General features: G+C 38.4%; 1 protein-coding gene across 1 annotated transcript in view; it reads right to left on the reverse strand.

Moving 5' to 3' along the window:
* Nucleotides 1-6,125: 6,125 nt before the first annotated feature.
* HS2ST1 (heparan sulfate 2-O-sulfotransferase 1) overlaps nt 6,126-23,350 on the reverse strand; it is a 282,876-nt gene continuing 265,651 nt past the window's right edge. The window contains exons 5-7 of the mRNA XM_006898224.1: nt 12,299-12,396; nt 10,233-10,390; nt 6,126-7,112 (exon numbers count right to left, since the gene is read on the reverse strand). Of these exons, the coding sequence (XP_006898286.1) occupies nt 6,886-7,112; nt 10,233-10,390; nt 12,299-12,396 (483 nt within the window). The 3' untranslated portion in view covers nt 6,126-6,885. The remainder of the gene's footprint in view (nt 7,113-10,232; nt 10,391-12,298; nt 12,397-23,350) is intronic.

Genomic DNA, 23,350 nt, shown 5'->3' on the forward strand with positions numbered 1-23,350 from the left:
TTCAGTTGCACAGCTAAAAGTGTCTCTAGAAGCAATAAACAGAGTCAAGAATCCAGGGAAAAAGGCAAGTATAGGATTCAAACTGCAGCATAATTCCCTATAGACTATGCCAGCAGAGGTTCACCCTGTTAGTACAGACCACTTTTCTGATTGTTATGTGTCATTGAGTCACTTGCAACTCATAGCAACCCTATGTACAACAGCTCCGAACCCTGGTCTATCCTGAGCCAACCTCACTGCCTCTGACACACCTAAGCTCATTACCCTAGTTACTGAACCAATCCATCTCATCGAGGGTCTTCCTCTCTTGTGCTGTCCCTCCAACCTCCCAAGCATGTCCCTCTACAAGGACTGGCCCCTCCTTGCAACATGTCCAAATTATGTCAGATAAAGCTTCAGAATCTTTGCCTCCAAGGAGCAGCCTGGTTTCATCTTCTCCAGGACAAACCTGTTTGTTTTCTGAGCAGTGCACGGTATAGTCAACACTCTTGTCCAGCACCACAACTCAAAGGCATCAAGTCTCCCTCATTGTCCAACTCTCTGATGCAGAGCAAGTAAGGGTGAAGACCATCAACTGGATCAGGTGCACCTTAGTCTCCAGACTGACATAATTTCTGATGGAACAGTGTAAATAATTTTATGACAGATACCCACCCCATCTCCCCCCTTGTACTGCTCTGCAGTCAATACTGTTCAAATAAACCCTTCATAATCATAGAAACATGTGAAAAAGCAAGTCTGGTACCTTTAAAACAATGAACTATTTCACCCCCCTTTCTCAGTTTTTTTAGGGGCATAAGAACTAAGAATCTTCTATGATATAGGAACAATTTTAAGTAGGAGGTTGGTGTGGGTATTATGATTATGGGCAATAAGAATATGCTGTGATGGAGGTGGTGGTGTTATATGTCATGATTAGGAAAGGACATTATGCTTAGTGGATGAACAGTCCTGCTCCTTAGTTTGTCTCAGACAAGAAGCGCCACTGACACCTGCCTGTCCACCCTGCTGGTGTCTGAAATAATGGTGGCACAGCTTCCAGCATCACAGCAACATGAAAGTTACCATAATAAGACACACTGAGAGCTGAGGGATGGCTGGTCAAGGAAGGATCAATGGACATGAAGGAAGGTTCAATGGAAGTGAAGGAAACCTCAATGAGATGGGCTGTTAACAAAGCCCTCCACCATATTAAAGAACACAGGAGATGCCAAGAATCAGGCAGTGTTCTGTTGCCATAAGTCAGAAATGACTCAACTGCAACTAACACAAAGAGAACAGGGTACCAGTACAGCAAAATTCAATGGCATCCAAGATGATTTACAAAAATAGGTTTTAGACAGGGACATGACTATTATTTTGCAAAGTCAGAGAGAAAGCCAGCTTCATAACCACATATAAAAACTACTGGTTATTTAATAGCACACACAAAAAAGTATTGAGTGTCTGAAAGAAAAAGAAAAAACAAACTACTGTTAGGACTGGACAAACACTCTGGATCTGAGCCCAATCTTTACAAGCTTGTCATCTCCATTTTACTAGAGTTGCGCTGTAGAATTCTAATCAAGTCCATTTGACTCTCAAATCCATGCTCCTTCTTGTAACTTCCTGGGCACGGCTCATCGCCTGTTGAGAGAATTCATCACTGAACTCGCATTCATATTAATATTATGATATCAAAAGTCAAGCACTTCACAAAAAGAGGAGTTAGTGACTTGGAACTGGCCATCTAGATTGAGGATTTTACCATGAAAAGTTCTTAAAACATAATCATTAGAAATGTGTTGTCTCAAAGATAAACCCTGACATGTCCAAACTGTACAATAAATGTTAATAAGATTTTTTTTTCTCAGAAAAGTTCTTTTTAGTCAGAGTAGGAAGCCCTTCCCTGTTTCTATTTTTTTTTCCTTCTTCAAATTAAGTATATATCTCAGTGTACTTTGACAAGTTCTCATCTGAGAATTCAATACCAATGATAAAAACAAAGCAAAAAGTAGTGGAGACATGCCAGTCAGGATGAAATGTCTTCACAAATGAGCTAACAAATCCTTAGAGACCAATGAGATGCACACCTTTCAGGTGGCGACGATGTCTGAGAGTCAAGCTGATGCCACTGAAGGCTCAGGCAGCTAGGAAGTGCCTGTCACTGTGAAGGTCACAAAAGAGAAATATGAAAACAGGACACCAAACCATTTTCCCCTTCCCAGTGGGTGTTTATTTTACAGCTTTTTGCATCAGGTAATCAACTGAAACACTTCAACAACAGAAAGCTGGCAAAATGTTAAGGAAAAGGCGTGATTAGCTTTCTAACAGATGTGACAAAATGGTTTTAAGTTGGAAACAGTTCTGCATAAACGAAATAGGGGGGGGGGAGCAAGAGCAGAAAAAACTGAACCACCAAATAGAGAGAAAGGAGTGAGCATGTTCCAGCTTGGATTGTGAAGAAAAAAAGGCACTATTTAGCTGTCAGTGTTTTTTAAAGTAAAAATACACAATCCATGCATATAAAAATTACATTCAACAATGTTTTAGAGATGCTCACGTAACTGATGCTGATAAATAGAGAAACCATAAAAGCTGCCTAAAAATTAGATAGATGGCACCAATTGTCTCTATCAGGAGGATTTACCAGCAATGCTTTCAAAAGGGAGCTTTAGCGTCAAGAATCCATTTTAGAAGTAGAACTGAAAAGCTCACCAAGCTGCATGAACTTAAATTATAGGATAAATATAACGGATCACCCATTTCGATCTCTAAAATCCCCACTCTAGAAAGCGAGCTCCACTCCAGAGGAGCTGAATTGGCAGTGTATTTCAAACAGTGCTGCTTCCCCCTCAGAAAGCTGCCTGAGCAGTAGTTTAGCTGGCATCACACATCAACTTTGCACAGGGCGGATGGATGCGAAACCCAACGGCAGCTGAAGTAGCACTAATTTATGAAGAAGAGAACTTTCAAATCAAAGCGGAAGCAAGCACCTGGGCTCCTTAAAGGTGACCTTCAAAACCAAGCCACTGCTTCTCATAATACAGGGTTTCAAGGACCTGTGGGTGTGTTTGAGAATGGCCCAAGGGAAAATCCGGCTAGATGACTGACACAGATGTTCTCTTTAGAAAATCTGAATAAATGGAAATAAAAGCTATGCATTTGGAAACCAGTCTTCACTTGGATTTTTCTAGAACTTTCAGAATTTTTATTTTATTTAAAAAAGAAAACTAATTTCTACAAACTATTTCCTAACTATGCAAATACAATGAGCAAATCATCTGCAATATCAAAATACTGTTTGCAAATCACTGATGGCACTAACAAATTTTAATAATTTCCAGTGGAACACCTTTAGAAAAAAAAGCAACAGATTTCAAATTATAGACATTAATTGAATTTTAAGAATAGAAATTAAAATTGAAAAGTTTGCAAAGTCTGTTCCATTGAATTCTCTGCTTTCCAGTTAAATCCAATCATCAGGAGTTTAAGAGCACCCCATACATTCAGTGTTGCACAAATGGATATGGATGATAGAAAAGTAATCCCCATGCAATATTTTAAGTGTTGCTATCAGATATATTTAAGTGATACTTTACAAGATTAAAGCTGGGTAAAATAAAAATATAGTATCCTCCTCATTACATTTTAAAACAGTCACAATAATTTATCAACAGTTGCCATTTCACAGCAATTAGAAAAGTTGATACAAGTTAACTAAAAAAAGGACTCTTTCAGGAAGTAAACATATATAGATATATACACAGACACACATACACTAACATCTTTTAAAATTCAAAGTGATTAATTTACTTTTGTATTATAAAAAAAATATCTCCCTATGATCAAAATACTGAAAAAGCGCAAAGGTTGAAAAAAGAAAACCACATTTGCCACTTTTAAAAAAATACATTATTGTCTCAATGGTTCTATTTCTTTGATTATAAAGTTAGGTACTTGAAGGACTCTGTACTTTTCAGATTCCCAGGACCATACTGGATATGATGGAATGAAGTCTACCCTTTCTCAGGTCCAGGATAGTCACTGCCCACCATAAAAGGTGACAGAATAAATGTTCCTATACTGCACTCCTAAACTGGGAAAGAAAACATGTCCACTTGGAAGTAATCGAAATCATAAAAGTTTATGAATCTGTATGAGAGACTGCATAAATCAGAAAGCGATTCTTTGGATACGTTAGGAGCTTTTCAAAGTGTATAAACTCAGGGTAGGCCTCTAGAGTACAGATTCAAAACCGATTTTCCTGTAACTAAGGATTTGTCTGGTGCAGGGGTTCTATTTCCCATGCCACCTGTTTCTGCAGGTAAAGGTATACTGGGATACACCAATGCCCATTTACACCACAGTGGCAACGCTGAATAGCTGACAGACAGACTACATAGTCTTCAAAACCTAAAACACTTAATTTGGCCCTTTACAGCAAACATTTACTGATCTCTGGTCTAGTGCACTAAGTGCTACCTTAGTGGTCTAAAAGGTGTACTTTTAGAAGATTTTCATTTGTACTAAAAAAAAAAATCACCTGCATACAAAGGTTCATTAACAGGTAAGTAAAGTATCAAACATTCCCATCTTGAAATGGTACTTTTGGGAAAGAGAATCTGTATGTGTTTTCAACAAATATCTGCAACAGTTAAAGCATATACTGAGAGAAAAGGCATTGTAGGGGAAGTGAGAAGATGAGGAAGGAAGAGGGGAGAGAAAGAAGAGGGAGGGAGGGAAGGTATGAGCAGAGAGAGAAGAAAAGTAGCATGTTTGGCTATGTTCTTTTAGTATTTTCATATTATTGGAGGGAAAGGGTGCTATAATGAATTTATTTTATTTTATTTTCCCCCTAATAAACATTAGTTTCTCTTCAAACTTTAGACTTCTGCTGGTAAGAAGTGGTGTTTTCCTCTCCCCATCTCCACAGTTGAAAACATTTTAAGATGACTTGCCTAAAATGTGTATGCAGCTTGGTGAGGTCTTGAAGGATAATTATTAGACTATGTATATTAAAGAATATTGTTTTAAAGATTAAACTGTTGCTAAAACTCTATTTCTGTCACTCTAAGAAGAGGAGGGAAAGTAAATTCATGAACAGGGAAATTTAACTCTGCAAAAGAAGCTTTAGAAACCATAGGTATAAAATAGCTACCATTTCTGAACGGTAATGTAAAATAAAAACAGAAAAATTCTTCAAGTGGAGAGCAAAGGTTCCCCTGCTCTGAGCCAACTAACAAAGTGAATGTAAAAGGGGGAACTTTCCGAACTCAAGCAGCTGCTCTTGTTGCTTTAAGAGTTCACAAGTGTTTTGTACTCAATTAGGTGCTAAAAACACAGAAGAGAAAACACTGACCAGATATTTATTAAGCATAAATTTATACCAAGAACTTTTTTGTCACTCGATCTTTTCATGTGCTAAAAAATAAGAAGGATATGAAACTCTATGTTAGGGATGTTTCTAGTCTATAATACCTTACATTTATATAGCGCTTTACAGTTTTCAAAGTGCTTTCACATGCCATCTCATTTAATCCTCACAACAGCCCTGTGAGGTAGGTACAGCAGGTATTATTATTCTCATTTCAAGTGAGGAAACTGAGGCAAGAAGAGGTTAAGTGACTTGCCCAAGGTCACACAGCTGATAAGTGGTAGAGTCAGAACCAGAAATCAAGCTTTCCAACTCCTTGTCCAGTACTCCTTCCTCTGTATCTACTGCCTCCAATTATGAGTAATATATTGTGTATCAAAATTGAAAGGTTACCGAAGTTTATTACAGTGATGTAGAACAGTAGAGTTAAATGGGAAATACAAGAACAATAGGTCTGATGGTTTTACTTGACATAATAAAACTGGTGCAAAACCACTTTTGTCTAATTACTTATCACCTTTTGGTCCAAATACATAAAATATGCAATATATACAGCATTTTCTTTTTTTTTTTTTTGTAAATGCAATGCTTTAAAACACATTAAAAAGCACCTTAGTAAAAATAGTCTACGGGTAAAAGTACAGAAGACGTAGGAAAACCAGACCCATACGCGGCTCATGAATGGAGTCGTGATATGGAGTCACCAATATTTCAGTTTACGGCTATTACAAATAAGCCATGGTGAAACAAATACTAAAATCACTTTTTTATATCAATGTCTGGAAGTTTTAACTAAAATCAGGCAATGCCAACATTCTTTGAAGGGTCTTCCCTATCTTAGATATTGGGAAGATAGGAATGAGAAATACTGCTTTGACTCTCTTTTTACAGTATTAGTAGTAATGTTTAAATTGGTTTTTAATACTAATGACCACTTAAAAGATTAAAACAATCTACATAAATATGGACAAACCCAACTACAGCAGGAACATTTCTTAGAAAACAGGACTGAACATTCCAATAAATTTCATGGGACATGATTCACAGAAACAAACCACGCAAAGCCACCAGTCGTTAACACTACTCGGTAGAGGCGTTTGATCCAGACCTCCCGATGCAGGTGGAAGTAGCAAATGAAGTCATCTTCATTTATTAATTGAAAAAATGCTTATAAAAACATAGTCTCAGAAACATTTCTGAAACTGTATTTAGCCTTTTGATTAGACTTGCTATATATGTTTATTTTTCAGGTGAAGTGCAGGGGTTTTTTAATCCCCCCCCGCCCAGTTGGGAGGTTAAAACACCCATCAAAATTTAACAAGAAAAGAAAACCAAAAACAAAACAAATCCTGAAACTGAAGCTTCTTAAAACACTGACATATTAGCCAGTATCCATTTCCTTGACAAAACTGTCTGGTTTCTAACCCGGGTCAATACAAATTTTCTTACACACCTAAAAGCAATCCCGGCTGTGGAGCTTACACAGGGTCAAAGGTTTTGTTCAAGAATCGATTTGCCACACTTTGTATTCAGTTCGATTTAGGGTAAATCTTTTCATAGAAAAAATTTTGTGCAAGGATGTAGAGGTCTCCATCTTTTTCTCGAACGGCATGGGCTCTGATAAACTGAAACTGCTCTAGTGCAAATTCATAGAACTCGTTCTCCATTTTCCAAATGTCAGACTGTTGCAGTTTTGCAATCGTTTGTTTAGTGGGTAGTTTCTTCTCTGTTGTTTTTCTAAGATGAGATTTCTTTCCTACTTAGAAAGGAATTAAAAAAAAACAACACAGAAAAGGTAATTAATTCATAGAGAACACACAAAAGCTAAATAACCTCTTTACTTGACAATATGGTTTAAGTTATTATGATACATTGAACAAAACAGATAACTTGTCTTGCTGTAATAGAATGCAATCCTGGCAGAAATGGAGCTCCAACAACTTAATTCATTCTTTTATAATGGAAATCCTAACCGGTGAAAGACTCACTAAGATGTCAAATAATAAAGGGTAGGATCATGAGCCAGTAAACTGTGGGCTGTCATATCACACACTGTATTCTCAAATGCTTGGTGCCTTAACAAGAACTCATTCTTTAAAAATAGAGAGTATCTCCGGCCAGGTTTAGGGATGTCTGGTAGCCTAGTGGGTAAGGAGTCACACTGCCAAGCCAGAGGCAAACAGTTCCTTTTGGGAAATCTTCTGTTGAGAGGAAGAGAAGCCATCTGCTCATATGTGATCTATAGCCTCTGAAAACCCAATGAAGGGTCTGCTATGAGTTGGTTTCAACTGGAAAGCAGGTAATAACTGTCAAGTTTGATACTAGTATCTTACAATCTATATTCTCTATAAGCTTATGTTGGGAGCTAGGGCATTAAAAAATTCCCAGTATTGGCTCTCATCAAAGAAGAATTAGACTGAACTAGCACAGTCACTTGGAGATATGCAGTACTGCTGAGGCTGCTGGACAACACTTCTAAAAGGGGAGGTACTTTTTAGTTCTGTTTTCTTCTGATGGATCTTGAAGCTCAGTCTCATATACTCTGGGCACGTGGCCAGGAGGGACCAGTTCCTGGAGAAGGACATCATGCTTCTTTCCCCTTCCATGAAAGGGGAGAAAAACAGTGCAAGAGAGGAAGACCAAGGATGAGACAGATTAACTCAGTGACTGGAAAAGGGGGATTAGGTGTGTTGGAGATGACGAGACTGGCTCAGGACAGGGCATGGTTCAGAGCTAGTGTACACAGGGTCACTGAGTCACAGGTGACTAGATGGCACATTATAAAAACATATAATAGAGTAGTGTAGTTCATGGAGACTTGTGCTGCTAATGCAAAAGCCAATGTCTTGTGTTATTCTAATTCACCAACCACTCTATGGGGAAAAATGCATAGTTTCACTCCCCCATTTTCAATTTACTGACTCAGAAACCTAATGACATGTTACAGCGAGTCTGAACCAATTTGACAGTAGGTTCCGGGTTTTTTGTTGTTTTTTTTTTCTTTCCCTCTCCCATAATATACAGAGCAAAGACATCACTTTGAGGATTAAAGTGTGTATGGTCTAAGCTATGGTATATTCAATTACCTCACATGCATGTAAAAGTTGCCCAATAAATAAGAAAAGTTGATGTCATTGAATTACAATATGTTGTTGTTGTTATGTGCCGTCAAGTCGCTTGCGACTCATAGCGACCCTTTGTACAACAGCCCTAAACTCTGCTCTGTCCTGTGCCGATCGCACTGTCTCTTATACACCCATCCCAATTATCCCAGTCACTGAATCAATCCACCTCATAGAGGGCCTTCCTCTCCTGTGCTGTCCCTCCACTCTACCAAGTATTATGTCCCTCCCCAAGGACCGGTCCCTCCTTACAACATGTCCAAAGTATGTTAGACGGAGCCTCAGAATCTTTGCCTCCAAGGAGCCACCCGGTTTAACCCTTTCCAGGACAAATCTGTTTGTTTTCCTAGCAGTCCATGGTATTCTCAATACTCTTCTCCAGACCCACAGCGCAAAGGCATCAATTCTCCTTCTATCCTCCTTGGTCATTGTCCAACTCTCTGATGCATAACAAGTGATCGCAAAGAGATAAAGAAAACAAAATATACCACAAAATGCCAGAAGAAAGACTAAATATGCCTTGGAAGAAGTACAACCAGGATTCTCCTTCAAAGTGAGGATGACACCTTACACCGTTTGGCAACGTTAGCAGGAGGGACCACTAATGTCAGGCTAAGTAGTTGTTAGGTGTCATGAAGTTGAGTGACAAGTCATAGACTCATAGTGACCCCATGAACAACAGCATCGCCATTTCTGACGTACTTGGGCCTGTTGCCACAGTCACTGTGTCACTACACCTGGTTGAAGGTCTTTCTCTTTTGCTGACCCTCCATCTTTTCAAGCATAATGTCCCTCTCCAAGGAAAAGACTCTCCTAGCAACATGCTCAAAGCATGCGAGACAAAGCTTTGTCATCTTCGCCTTGATGGAGGATTCTGGCTGTAATTTAAGATTTGACAATCTACAGGACAGTCAATCTTCTCCCAACACCACAATGTAGAGGGTAAAAAAAAGGGATCCTCAGTGAGATGGACTGACACAGAGACTGCAAAAGTGGCCGAAGCCCAGCACTGATTGAGAGGACAGTGCAAGATGGGGCAGTGCTTTATTCTGCTGGACATGGGATCACTATATGGAAATGCTTCAACACCAAATAATGTTGCTGTTTTTGTGTACCATAGAGTTGGAACCGACCCACAGCTACTATCTGGCAGGTTTTCAGCTGCAGTAATCGCAGGGGAGGAGAATGCCCATCCTTCCTGCCTGGAGCAGCTGGTGGCCTTGAACCACGTGCCTTTGGGGTTGCAGTGCAGCTTCTTTCCCTAGGCCACCAAAGTTCCCTACCACATCATCATCATCGCTGACATCATGATCAAATATACCAAGCCTAAAAGATTATACGATTATTATTAGTGAGATGTAAACGCACTCTCTCTCACTCTTAGTCTAAATTGCATCAGGCATTTCCAAGTGTGGAACGTATAGTCCTGATGATGTTTGGCATCCAGCATTACTGAATATTACTTCTAAGCTTGGTTCTGCAGTCTGTATCGTTCTAGTATTCCTACAATGTCTCCTAATTCTCACCTAGTGCATGCATGCTTGTTTACTCCACAAACATTAAATGAACATCTTCTGTATACCAAGGACTGTCTGGTATTTAATGAAAATGGAGAGTACAAACAGACAATCAATATACCGGCCATGCTGGAGTTATTGTTCTTTTTTTTTTTCTGAAGAAAATTTCAATTCATACAGATTTTTCAACTCATAAACAATAGGAAAGTGTTCAAAAGAAGCTCATCATTCTTATACCTGTACGATAGAGGTCTGTAGCGCCCCTGAAGAAGCGGGGCAAAGCTGCCTCCAACAACATGATAAAATCTTCAAGTTCTTCAGTAACTCCCACCAGAAAGTATTCGTTAACTAGGTTATATTTGGCTTGATCCATGGCCCACCTGCTTCCCACATTCCTAAAACCAAAGAAAAGAAATGAAAGATATGATTGTGAAATCTGCTAAGTATTATTTTAAATCTTCGCCCTCGGCGGCAGAGTGGGCTCCGGGTTGGGCTGCTAACCAAAAGATCGGCAGTTTGAGTCCATGAGCTGCTCCTGTCCCAGCCGTGGGAATGGATGGAGGATTGTCATTAGCTGCAGTCAATTCAGCAGTAGTGAGTGTCTTCTCTTTCTGGAGAAAATAGATAAGCATATGTCCACCCAAAGTCTTAACACCCTTGTGTTTATTGATTTAAGGAACACACTTGTTTAGGCTTTGGGGACTTTATCTTTTCTCTTTACTACTGTCTTCAGTTTCTGCCTAGCTCTACAGTGTTAAGACTTTACGAAAGGATTCTTAAACAAAGTTTCCTTTGAGGGCAATTTGATTTTTAAAAAACTATTCTAAACTAAACTTCGCTCATTTTAAAGCTCTACATTCAGGTCTAAGCAATTTGTGTTCAGAGCTTATCTTAATTTAATATGGGAGTTTTGTGGTTTTTTAAAATTTCTGAAAATAGGTAAGAAATCACCCTGATGAGTTGTTTTTTTTTTTTTAAACTGTGAGCTATTAATAGAGATTTGGTGCTAAATAAACTGTATTTGGGGGCTCTTTTTAGCACTAACATTAATTCCAGCTCTGCAATTAAGCAACAGTAAGATTTTAAACTTCCATTGTGAACAGTAAGATTTAACTTTCATTTTCTCATTTGGGGGAACAAAGGGAGGTTACCGATAGGGGTGAATTACTTGATTCCTATGTTTTCTCTCAGTTCTATGAATCTATGAAGCATACTAGCGCAGTTAAATTAAAATCTCAGTAATGCCTCAAAGCATTCCTTCTTTCTATTACAAGGCAGGGGCTGGCATGGTCTGGTCTTAATTATTCAGTTCTGTTGTAATTTCATTAAACCAATCAGAAACAAAAATAAGGAAGCAAGTCAATGTGACTGCCCAATAAAACTTTTATTTCCTATTAAAAAATTACTAAACAGAACAAATAAATATTCCTAATTATTTTTTAAAAACTAATCACACAGCATATTCTGAGGAAAATTTTTTATTAAAGATAAAATATTTTTATTTCCCCTTTCAAGATCCTTAACCAAGTGGACTGACACAGTGACTGTAGCAATGAGCTTGAAGGTGTTGGGAGATTGTAAGGAAAACATAAAATAGGACAGGGTTCAGATCTTGTTGTTCATAGGGTTGTTATGAGTCATAATCAACTTGACAGCACCTAACAACCACCACAACATATTAACAGACTAAACTAAAATTATAACTTCGGCTTATCTCAAAGTCAAATATAACTTAATAGTTGTTGTGTGTTGTCGAGTTGGAACTGACCCTTAGCTGACCTGCCAGCTGGTCTTCAGAGGCAGGAAATCACACAGGAGAAGACTGCCCATCTTCTTCCTGCAGAGCAGCTGGTGGATTCAAACAGCATGCCATTCGGATTGCAGCGTAGCTTCTTACCACTAGGCCACCAGAGGTAAATAATTTGCCTAGTAAGTAGTTTCTTAATCTCAGTTGCTAAAAAAGTACGCTCAGGAAAAAAAAATGAAGTTTACAATAGGCTCCCTGACGTACAACATAAAACTAAAGCAAAACTATTCCACATCTGATGAAATACTGCAAGGGTATTATATATGAGCAATCTTTTCTAAGGCATTTAAAGGTAAACCACAAAAAGTTCTTTACCGATTTCTTTGTATTACTGGAGCAGGCAATGTCTCATTCTGTTACACGTATGTTCACCATGAGTTAGAGCTGGCAAGATGGAAGCCAACAATAACCCCTGACTAAAAATATACACATTTGTTAAATACAGACTACAGAGATATCGAGGCATATTTTCAATTAGCTAACTTGATTTCCCTACCAGCATTCTGAGCTGTGGCCACAGAAGAATGGGATTTGAAGCCAGAGCTTCTCTGGAGCACAGTCGGAGCCTCCCTCAGCCACACATTCATCAAAGGTCTGCAAGAAAGACAAAGTGGCAGAGATGAGCCATTAACCCAAGTCTTGACTATGAAAATTCGTAATGTAGTAAAAGTTACTAAATATAAACGAGCTGAAGAGGGTAGAACAAGACAGTAAATAAAAAGGGACAGGCAGGTTAAGACAACTCATTTGCGATATTCAGGATTGTTAAATACAGATTTTTCTTACAATTTTGTTTGATGAGAAATTATTTTACTATATGAAGAGAAATAATCTAACAATTTATCCTTGATAGTAAATACTGGTTTTATTGATTTGTATGTTTATATTTTCTAGCACCTTATAAGAAGGAAATTGTATTAGAAATAAGGTTACATACAACTATTCTATGTGAAGTAAGGAATCATTTGAAATTAATATAAAGACCAAAATAATCTTCTCTTGTTAAAACAAATAAGCAAAAATCATCGTTTGCTATTATGTGCTGCTGTCAAGTCGCCTGCGACCCATAGCGACCCCTATGCACAGTAGTTCTGAACCCTGTCATCCTGAGCCAGTCTCACTAATTCCGATACACCAATTCCCATTGTCCCAGTTACTGTATCAATTCATCTCATCCAGGGTCTTCCTCTCCTGTGCTGTCCATTCACCCTTCCAAGCATGATGCCCTTCTCCAAGGACTGGTCTCTCCTGGCCACCTGCCCAAGTCTGGAAGATGAAGTGTCAAAATCCTAGCTTCCAAGGAGAAACTTGGTTTTACTCTAAGACAGACCTATTTGTTTTCTTGGTAGTCCATGGTATATTCAAGACTCTTCTCCAGCAAGACAATTCTAAGGCAAAATCCTAGCTTCCAAGGAGACACTTGGTTTTACTCTAAGACAGACCTATTTGTTTTCTTGGTAGTCCATGGTATATTCAAGACTCTTCTCCAGCAAGACAATTCTAAGGCATCGATTCTTCTTCTGTCATCCTTAGTCATTCCAGCTCTCTAATGTATAGCAAGTAACTGTGAAGACCATGGTCTGGATTAGGTGCACCTTAGTCTCTAGACTGACATCACTGCTTTTTAGTACTCTGGAGAGGTCCCTGACAACAGATAATACAATTACAAAACAGGGAAAAGACATGGAAAGACTTTTCATAGAGGAAGATATTCAGATGGTCAACAGACACAGGAAAAAATGCTCATAATCACTGGCAATAAGAGAGAAGCAAATCAAAACCACAATGAGGTACCATCTCACCCCAGAAGCAGTGGCAAAGTATAACAGGACAGCAAGTAATAAATGTTGGAGAGGATGTGGCAAGACAGGAACTCTTACACAGTGTTGTTGGGCTTATAAAATGGTACAGCCATTCTGGAAGGCTATTTGGTACTTCCTTAAAAAGCTGAACACAGAAATTCCATATGACCCAGCTATTTCACTACTTGGAATATACCCCAAGAAAATGAGAACTGAGGCACACACAGAGATTTGTACACCAGTGTTCATAGCAGTGTTATTCACTATCACAAGAATGTGGGAACAGCGCAAATGTTCAACCACAATCAAATGGATTGAGAAGTTGTGGTACATTCACACAATGGAATACTATGCAGCATGTAGGAGCAATGATTTTGAAAATCACTACAACACTTGGGAGGGACTGGAGAGCATTATACTAAGTGAATTAACTCAGTCCCATAAGGACAAATACTGTACAAGATTATAATTGTAGAAATAGAAAGATAACTGATACGTATAAGGATTCAAGGTGTGGAGGGTAGGAGCAGGGGGTGAGGATGGGCAGGGGGTAATGATAGGGTCACACAATTTGATGGGTAGAGAGAGGAGTGAATACAGGAAATGGGAAAGATCCAGTGTGAAAAACAATGTATACAAACTTTGTAAGTAAACTAGTATAAAATAAAAACTTTATTTAAATAAAAAAGACTATGTTGTTACTGATTAATTGAGTATAATTAATAGCAATCCTAAAAAAAACCAGACCTGAACCCTGTCCTATCCTGAACCATTCTCATCTTCTCTAACACGCTGAGCTCACTGCTGCAATCACTATGTCAATCCATCCTGATGGGTGCTTCCTCTCTGTCTTTCCTAGCATGATGTTCCTTTTTAAAGAATAGCCTCAGCCACTATGCAGAGAAAGATGGACAATCTTCTGTGCAATTTACTGCCTCTGAAAACCCAACAGAGGGTCACCTATGGGTCAGTTCCAACTCTATGGTCCAAAACAACAAGCAGCAACATGTCCACAGTATGAAGGATGGAGCTTCACCAACTTTGCCCCCAAGCTGCACTCTGGCTGCACTTTCCCCAAGACCTACCTAATAAATTAATTTTTTAAAATTAAAGATGATTAGATATGTCTTAAAAAGACTATATTGTTGTTTTTCTTAGATGCTGTCGAGTATGACTCATAGCAACCCGAATGAAGAGCAGATCTGAACCCTGTCGTCCTGTGCCATCCTCACAATCTCTGACACACTCCAGCCCGCTGCTACAGTCATTGTCAGTCCACCTGGTTGAGAGTTTTCCTCTCCTTCACTGTTCCTCCACCTTTCCCAGCATGATGTCCTCCTCCAAGGAACAGAATGCCCAAAGTATGTGAGACAAAGCTTTATAATCTTTGACTCAAAAGAGAATTCTGGCTGCACTTTCTCTAAGACATATCTGTTTGTTCTTCTCCAACACCACAGTTCAAAGGCATCAGTTCTTCTGTTATTCCATGTCCAGTTCTCAGATGCATAGCAAGTGACTGAAAAGACACTACCTGAATCAGACACATTTTGGACCTCAATTCCTCAGATGTGGCTTTCAGTGGAGATATACTGGAATGAGACTCTTAATTCTGGGAACATTAGTATGCAACAGCAACCTACAACCCATAATTTAATGGCCTGTTTTTCTTATAGGTGACCATCACCATCGTTTAGTAGAAATATTCATTACTTTGGTTTTCATCCTCACCATGAAAAAGATAAATTTTGGTAAGTGTCTTTAAGTAAAAAAATGAGGTAAAAAGTAAAAACACTATTTTAAAATCACCTTTAATTTAAAAATAATTTCTAATTTAATCATTTTTTAAGTTAAAAATTCCCCTTACTTTGAGAGACACATCACATGCAGAGGTTTTAGGAACACAGGTGTTGTGTACTGTTGAGCTGGAACTGACTCACAGTTGACTCTCTGGTGGGAGTTTAGAACTGTAAACTGCACACGAGGAGACCATTTATTTTTTCTTCTTAGGAGCAGCTGGTGGATTCAAACTGCCCCATTTATGTTGGCAGTTCAAGAGCTTTCTCTATCACATAGCAGACAATCAATGAACTCATGTCTTTTACAGCAATCAAATACAATATCTTATTTTTGTTCTCCTTGACACCCATGACATACGGCACACTAACCACCTTTCTCCTTTACAAAAATCAGCTGTCTTTCAGTAATCTATTATTTTCCCTTTCTTTGAACAGTTTCCTTTTTGTTAATTCTCTGTGTCTTTCTAAATGCATCATCATTATCTGATTTGAAGGCACATCCATTTTGGTCCTTCTACTACGTATGAGTAGTATCACATGCAAGTAAAATTCTGCTGAAGATCATAAAAAAAAAAAACCAAAAAACCCAAAACACGACAGGAACAGCATTTCAACAGGGAACTACGAGAAACACAAGCCAGGTTTAGAAGAGGCCATAACACTAGGACATCATTGTCAGTGTCAGCTGGATCTTGCCTGAAAGAAGAGAGTACCAGAAGAATGTTTATCTGTGTTATCACTGACTGTGAAAAAGTATTTGAATGTGTAGATCACAAAAATTATGGCTAACCTTGAGTAGAATGAGAATCCCAGAGTACCTAATTAGGCTCATGTGAAACCTATATTTGAACCATGGGGCAGTCATTAGAATAGGGCAAAGAAACACTTCATGGTTCAAAATTAGGAAAGGACTGAGAGGATGTGTCCTGTCTCCATACCTTTCCAATCTGTATGCAGAACTGTTCATTCATGAGACTAGACTTTATGAGTAGGAGTGTGGCATCAGGACTGGAGGAAGAAACAACCTGCATTATGCAGGTGACATACCCTTGTTTGCCAAAACTGAGGAGGATCTGAAGAATTTGCTGCAGAGGGTCAAGGACTGTAGTCTGCAAAATGGATTTGAGCTCAACAAAACAAAACAAACCCCAAAGATTCTAACCACTGGGCAACTGGCACACCATGATAGATGAAGAAGAGATTGAGACTGCTAACAATTTCAGATTGTTTAGGTCCACATCAACACCCGTGGCAAGAGCAGTTAAGAAATAAAAAGATGAATTGCCTTAGAAAAATCTGCTGTCAGGGACCTCTCAAGAGTGCTGAGAGCAAGGATGTCTATAGGTGTGTCAGACACAGTGAGTCTGGCTCACGATAGAGCAATGATTCAGAGCTACTGTGCATAGGGTTGCTATGAGTCATAGTTGACTCAAGGGCACATAACAACCACCACCACCAAGTATGGACACTGCTAACTTTGCATGTCATCTTCCTTAACTGACTTATTCACAATTTCTTGGTTTCATTTATATTAGGCAAAGGACTTTGAAATCGGTACCCTTAGATCTATTACTTTTTACTAGATCGATAATCTAGTTATTTACCTGAATTTCATTTGCATTTTAAGGATTACCTTATACTCAGCATTTCTGGCAATAGGATCATCTTCCCTTTATAGCTGGACTCAGTATCAGAACATTTCTTAATTATACCCTTGAGGTAATAGCTTTCCTCAGTAATGTTCTCCCCATGCACCCTTTCTTTTTCAATCTTATTTCCATCAGTATCTAAGTCGTTCCTAGAGTTTTACAACAGGTTTCTAATTGGGATCCTTCTTGTTTTTTCCCCAGTCTGCTCAGTACAGTTATCCTCATTGCTAGAAAGTCTAAACTGACTCATGGCTGACTTTCCAAGATTTAAATCATATGGGAGGAGATGATGGATTTGAATCACCTGTCTTTGAGTTGGCAGCACAACTCTCTATCAAGTAGGCTACCAAAGCTCCCTAATCAGGAAATTAGACTAAACAGATACTATTAGTACCCATAATAAAAAACCCTTTTAATGGAAAAGTTAAAAAAACAAAACAAGAAAAATCTATCAAAACTCTTTAGCCTAGCTTTCTAGAATGCTTCAGTCTGCTTTTCAACATGCAAGTCTAGCCTATTGTGTATTCATCTCTACCAGATCTATTTTGAAGTTTCTTAAGCATGTCACATGTATCCTCAAATCTGCATATCCTTGCTAACATTACATTTGCCTCTGAAAATGCTTCCCTTCTGTCAATTTCGTTATATAAAGAACATCCCCGCAAAGACTACTCTGGTTTACAGTCACCCCTATATTCTTTGAACTCATGTAAATGATGACTAATAGCTCTTAAGAGTCTGGGTATGTGTATGTGTGTATATCTACACCTATCTTTATTTCTTTCTCTCTATATAAACATTTTTTTATCTGCATAACTTGCTTAATGTGCTTTTTAAAAATGTGTTACGCTCTGATTCTCTGATCAGAATGAAAAATTTTGAAGGATGTGATCACACAGTATCGATCTGTGGTTGCTCCAGCATACAGGGCAGTGCTTTATATACAAGCAGTTGGTGTAATTTGGAAATGGTTACTCCAAAAGGGAAAATTTAAGGACTTCCATGTGTATTAAGGGCATTCTTGTGGAGATGAAGTCAAGAGCAGTAAAATTTCTTCATGAAGCATTCTGACAGACACTAGTTCTTCTAAATTCTTTCAGGAGACATATATAAACACTCATACAAATGTATGTGGACTGTCAAAAGAATAAACAAGCCTGTTTTGAAAGTGCAACTAGGGTTGCACCCTAGGCTGCAAGAATAATGAACCTTCATCTCAAATACTTCAGGTATGTTATCAGAAGAGGCCAATCTTTGGAAAAAGACATTATGCTGGGGAAGGTGGAGGGTCAGAGGAAGATTCTCAACAAGACAATTGACACAAGGACTCTACCAACGGGCTCAAGCATATCAAAGATGGTGAGACTGGTGCAGGACAGAACAAGGTTCAGGTCTGTTATTCTCAGGATTGCTATGACTCATTGTTGACATGATGGCACCTAAAAACACAACAACATGTGTGTACATACATGCTTAAATACACTACAGACATAGCAACAAAACCTCAGTTTACAATTAAGACTCAATAAACTCCATTGCAAGTGCCATTACATTATTTCTGATTTAGACTTGCTAGTCTAAATTACTTTCTAAAAAAGTGGTTTATTATCACTTAAACTAAGTTGTATGTTGTTTTCTTGTTGTTGATTGCCTTTGAGTTGAGCATGACTCATAGCTGCTCTAAGAAAAAAAGGCCTGGAGTCTTTCTATAACTACCGACATTTATCAAAGTTCCTAAAATTTCCAGAGGCACGCTGTTTAGGAAGTAGATGCCACTTCTGCTTCTAAACTTGTCTTAAATGGGAAGGTCCATGAAACACTGTCCACCATGGGCAACCATTATGGCATTTGACACTCCAATGGCACAAGGTTCAGCATCACAGTAACCCCAGGGTACCTCAGTACAGCATATTGACAGAAGAGTGCTGTACCACTTAGGATGATGTTCCTCCAAAATATAATAACAACCAACTTTAAATACAAAGGCCCTCCCAGGAAAAAAAAAAGGCCATCCCAGAAGTCTTGCTGACTCTAAACAGGATGTTTAAATAAAAAACAACTAATATAGTATATTATTGTTGTTATGTGCTGTTGAGTCACTTGCCATGTAGGTGATTCACAGGGTCTCTATGAACAAAAATTAATACTCAACATCTAGCAGCAATACCCTTTCACTTCTGGGCAAATTCCTAATCTGTTCCAATTATAACTTTAACCACCAAGATGCAAATAAAAGGGTAGGAAGCAGTAAGACATATAATACAGAGCTGACACATAGTAGGTGCTCAGTAAGTGGCAATTATCAGGAGAATGCCACTTTCCTTTTAAATCCCTAGGACTGACTATACTGTTCATTTTGAACAAAAGACTCAGAAGTTTAACTAACACAAAGTGCATCTTCACTCTGTTATAATAGTTTTTAAAAACCAAGCTCCTTATTGAATGCCAACAAATATGCACCTTCTCCTCTAGCTCAAATATATTTTGCATGACCTTACATGAATTGGTTAGATAAAAGCCTTTCCTTTTCTGCTTTTGTTATTTTAAAGTGCAGATGCATTTGAGTCATTTTCTCCTTTTGTTTCATATCCTTAAGATCCAAAGCTTCAAAGACAGAATGTCAGCATGCAGTCAATTTATGACTAAACTCTTGAAGAGACACTGAAGAATTACCTTGTCAATCACCCCAAGGACTCGGAAGGCCTTCGGTTCCTTGGCAGGGCTCCTTACATTCCAAGGGGGTCTTGAACTTAGCGATCCTGTTGTATTAAAGACTAGAAACAAAAAGCCTATATATGTATCTCCCACGTCCCAATTTCCAGGAACACTGGCTCACTGAACTGAATGATGACAGAGCGGAAAACTTCTGATTCCATGTCTATCCATTTACAATTAAGTTCTTGATCATAGTACGCTTCTTCTGAAGCTCAGAAGTGTCCTGCTTCTTACACCTTTATCTAATTAGAGTACTAGATAGAAAGGATTGAATTACTAAGGGGAAAATAGGTTAATTTACAATCTCTCCTACCATTCAATGTGTGTGTATTGTGAGTGTGCATATACACAACTATGACTGAAGACTTTTTAGTCTAAATTCTCTTAGTCAATGCTTAGTTCCTGTATTCGTGAAACACTTTAGAACTGCAAGAAAAGAACATGTGAAAACAGCAAGGGCCTCATGGGGATGGCCATATCTCACTGTTACCAACTTCAGAAAGGGGAGCTGTCCCCGTAACAACATCAAGCAACACAAATACAATTCCCATGAAGTCAGAGACGTTCCCCATGCTCTTGACCTTTTTCTACTCATCTCAACACCAATCTTACTGCTCCACTGGGTCCAAACGCCAATGCAATAGCTCACAGACCACACAGAACCATGTTGGAGAAAAGGTTATAATACAGGTTAGTAGCAGACTACTGTCAGGGCAGCTTCTGAAATGTGCTCACAGGCACCACAGCTTTGAGCCTCATGGCTTTATATAGGCCAAAGTTACAAAGTTCTCAGTCCTATGAATTATGGCCCCCACCCCTTGCTGTCCAATAAACCTGGGCAAAGGCTCTTAGCTCCAGTTCCAATAGTGTAGCAGTCCCTGGGTTCCATTTCATGCCAACTCTCTGGTTCTCTGCTATGATTGCTATAGCTCCTGCTCCAATAGGTGCAATTGCTTGCTCTCTTCGTGGTGGAGAAAACTCCCTTCTACTGCTGGATCCACTTAGTTTAATGGCAAGATTATCTAATCCTCTTGCAGATAGGCTAACATGTCCTATTTGTATATTTCCACCCATCTACATGGCAAAGTCAAAGTAATTCTGAACAATAAACTCCACAGAAAATCTTTATATTATCCTTAAATCCATTTTTTTTTGCCAGAAGTTTTAAATTTAACTTCCTCTGGCTTCTTCTCTTCTTCCGTAGTAATCGAGTTTTAGCCTGTCTTCCATTTTAGCGTGGTCATGTGACTCTGTTTTTGTCAGTGCTTGGAGGGCAGAAGGTGACATGAGCATCTTTTGGGTCACTTGCTTAAAAGGAAATTGCTTGCCCTCCCTTCTCTTGTTCTCATGGGCTGGAAAACAGACGTAGTGGTTACCCAGTAGCCTTCTATCAACATAGCTGTCACATTTCAGAAATAGAACTGTCTATAAGTAAATATTTTTATCTTACAAACATCAATTCTTTAAAGCAAAGAGCAAAACCAAATAAATTAAAAACAATCCAACTCCATTCTCTTTTCCTCTCCTGTAATACCTAGTTCAGCACACTGGAGAAACAAAATGTTCATAAAAATTAAGAGCTATGGTCAGCTTTTAACTTACAAAATATGTATTCTTAGAACAATTCTTCGGAAATTAGACACAAATTATTTTTCAAAGCATGAGATATAAAAATATCTTTTACATAATATAGATTATTAGGTAATCTAAACTGAAGGTTAAAAAAATCTTAAATATAATTTGATATTTGTACAGTGAAGTTAATGAATTCTATTGACATCTAAACTTTCCTTTTCAACAAATGACCTTGCTTCCTATTCTGATACTAAAAGAGGGAGCCCCTGGACTTCCTGTGTAGATAAAAGCTTTCTTCCCTTTGCCATCCCTCATTCTCATCTCTGAAGGGGTATTTCTTCCTCCTATCTATGAAGATCATCTCATCTTCTTCTCAGAGACTCTGTTCTATGAAATTTCCTCCAGTTTCTGCTCTTTATCCTTTTTCCTTTTAAGATAAATAAGTCCAAGTGGATGTCATCTTAGAGGAAGCAAGCATTTCCTGGTGTTTTTCTTTCAAAGGCACTTCTATTTCAAGAATAGTCTTTCCTCTCAATCTCCATTTCCCCATCACTAGTTACTTATCAACCTTTGTATTCCTCCACTTCAGTCCTTTCCTTGAAATCATTAGTGATCTCTCTAGTGACAAACTCCGTAACACGTAACAACTGTTAAACTTAAAGGGCAATTTTCCATCCTCATTTCATTAGACTCTTCACACCCATCAGTAAGACTCCCCTGGCTTGCTTCTGCTTTCTCTGACATCAGAGCCGTAGACATTTCCTATTTCTCTGCCTGAGCTTTGTGTCTGTATCCTCCTTTCTCTCCTTTTTCATTTCGTGTTCTTTAAATGCTGTCTATCTTCTCCAAGCATAATTTCATTCACTCTCATGGTTTCAACTCATTTAAAGTTCATGCTTATTTTGTGAGGTACAAAATACAATTTTTAAAACATTTTTAATTATACTAGTTTATTTACAAAATTCGAATACATTGTTTTTCAGACCAGATTCTTCCAATTTCCCTCACTCCTCCATAAAATTGTACAACCCTATGATTAATCCACTCCCCCCACTTGTATCCTCATACTTATCCTACAATAACGGTTTTATACAATATTTGCCCATGTGGGACTGAGTTAGTTCACTCAGCATAATGTTCTCTAGTCCCTCCCAAGCTAGGTAATAATTTAGAAAATCATTGTTCCTGAATGCTTCATAGTATTCCATTGTGTGAATGTACCACAATTTCTCAATCTCAATTGTGGTTGAACATCTAGGCTGTTTCCATGTTCTTATGATGGTGAATAACGCTGCTATGAACATTGGTGTATAAGTCTCCATTGTGCCTCAGTTCTCATTTTCTCAAGGTATATATTCCAAGCAGTGGAATAGCTGGGTCATATGGAATTTCTATTTTCAGCTTTTTGAGGAAGTGCCAAACTGCATTCCAGAGTGGTTGTACCACCAACAATGTTCCTATCTCACCACATCCTCTCCAAAATTTATTACTTGCTGTCCTGTTAAACTTTGCTACTGCTATAGGAGTGAGATGGTATCTCACTGTGGTTTTGAATTGCATCTCCCTTATTGCCAGTTATTTTTAGGATTTCTTCATGTGTCTGATAGCCATTCGAATATCTTCCTCTGTGAAAATTCTTTCCATGTCTTTTACCTATTTTTGTAATTGGGTTATCAGTCTTTTTCTTGTGGAGATGCCCAGGAGTATTATATAAACTTGCGTTACGAGACTTGTCTGAGATGGTATTACCAAATGTTTGTTCCCAAAACAAAACAGAACAAAACAAACCAATTTTTAATGGAAACCAAGGGCCAACTCAAAGCGGATCCTGTTCAGTGGAGCTACTGGTGGACCTGAACATACAGGGGTACTGTCTTTGGGTTATGACATAACTCCCTATGGACATACACATGGCTCAGAGTCAGGTCTGGCTTGAACTCATATTCTCTCTCTCTTTAACTCTATTACAATTTACTCTTCCTCATTTTCCTTCTTTTGTTGAAAGAAATCA

The sequence above is a fragment of the Elephantulus edwardii genome, unplaced genomic scaffold, assembly GCF_000299155.1.
Source record: "Elephantulus edwardii isolate Elephantulus edwardi_28Jun2011 unplaced genomic scaffold, EleEdw1.0 scaffold00224, whole genome shotgun sequence".
NCBI classification, from domain to species: Eukaryota; Metazoa; Chordata; class Mammalia; order Macroscelidea; family Macroscelididae; genus Elephantulus; species Elephantulus edwardii.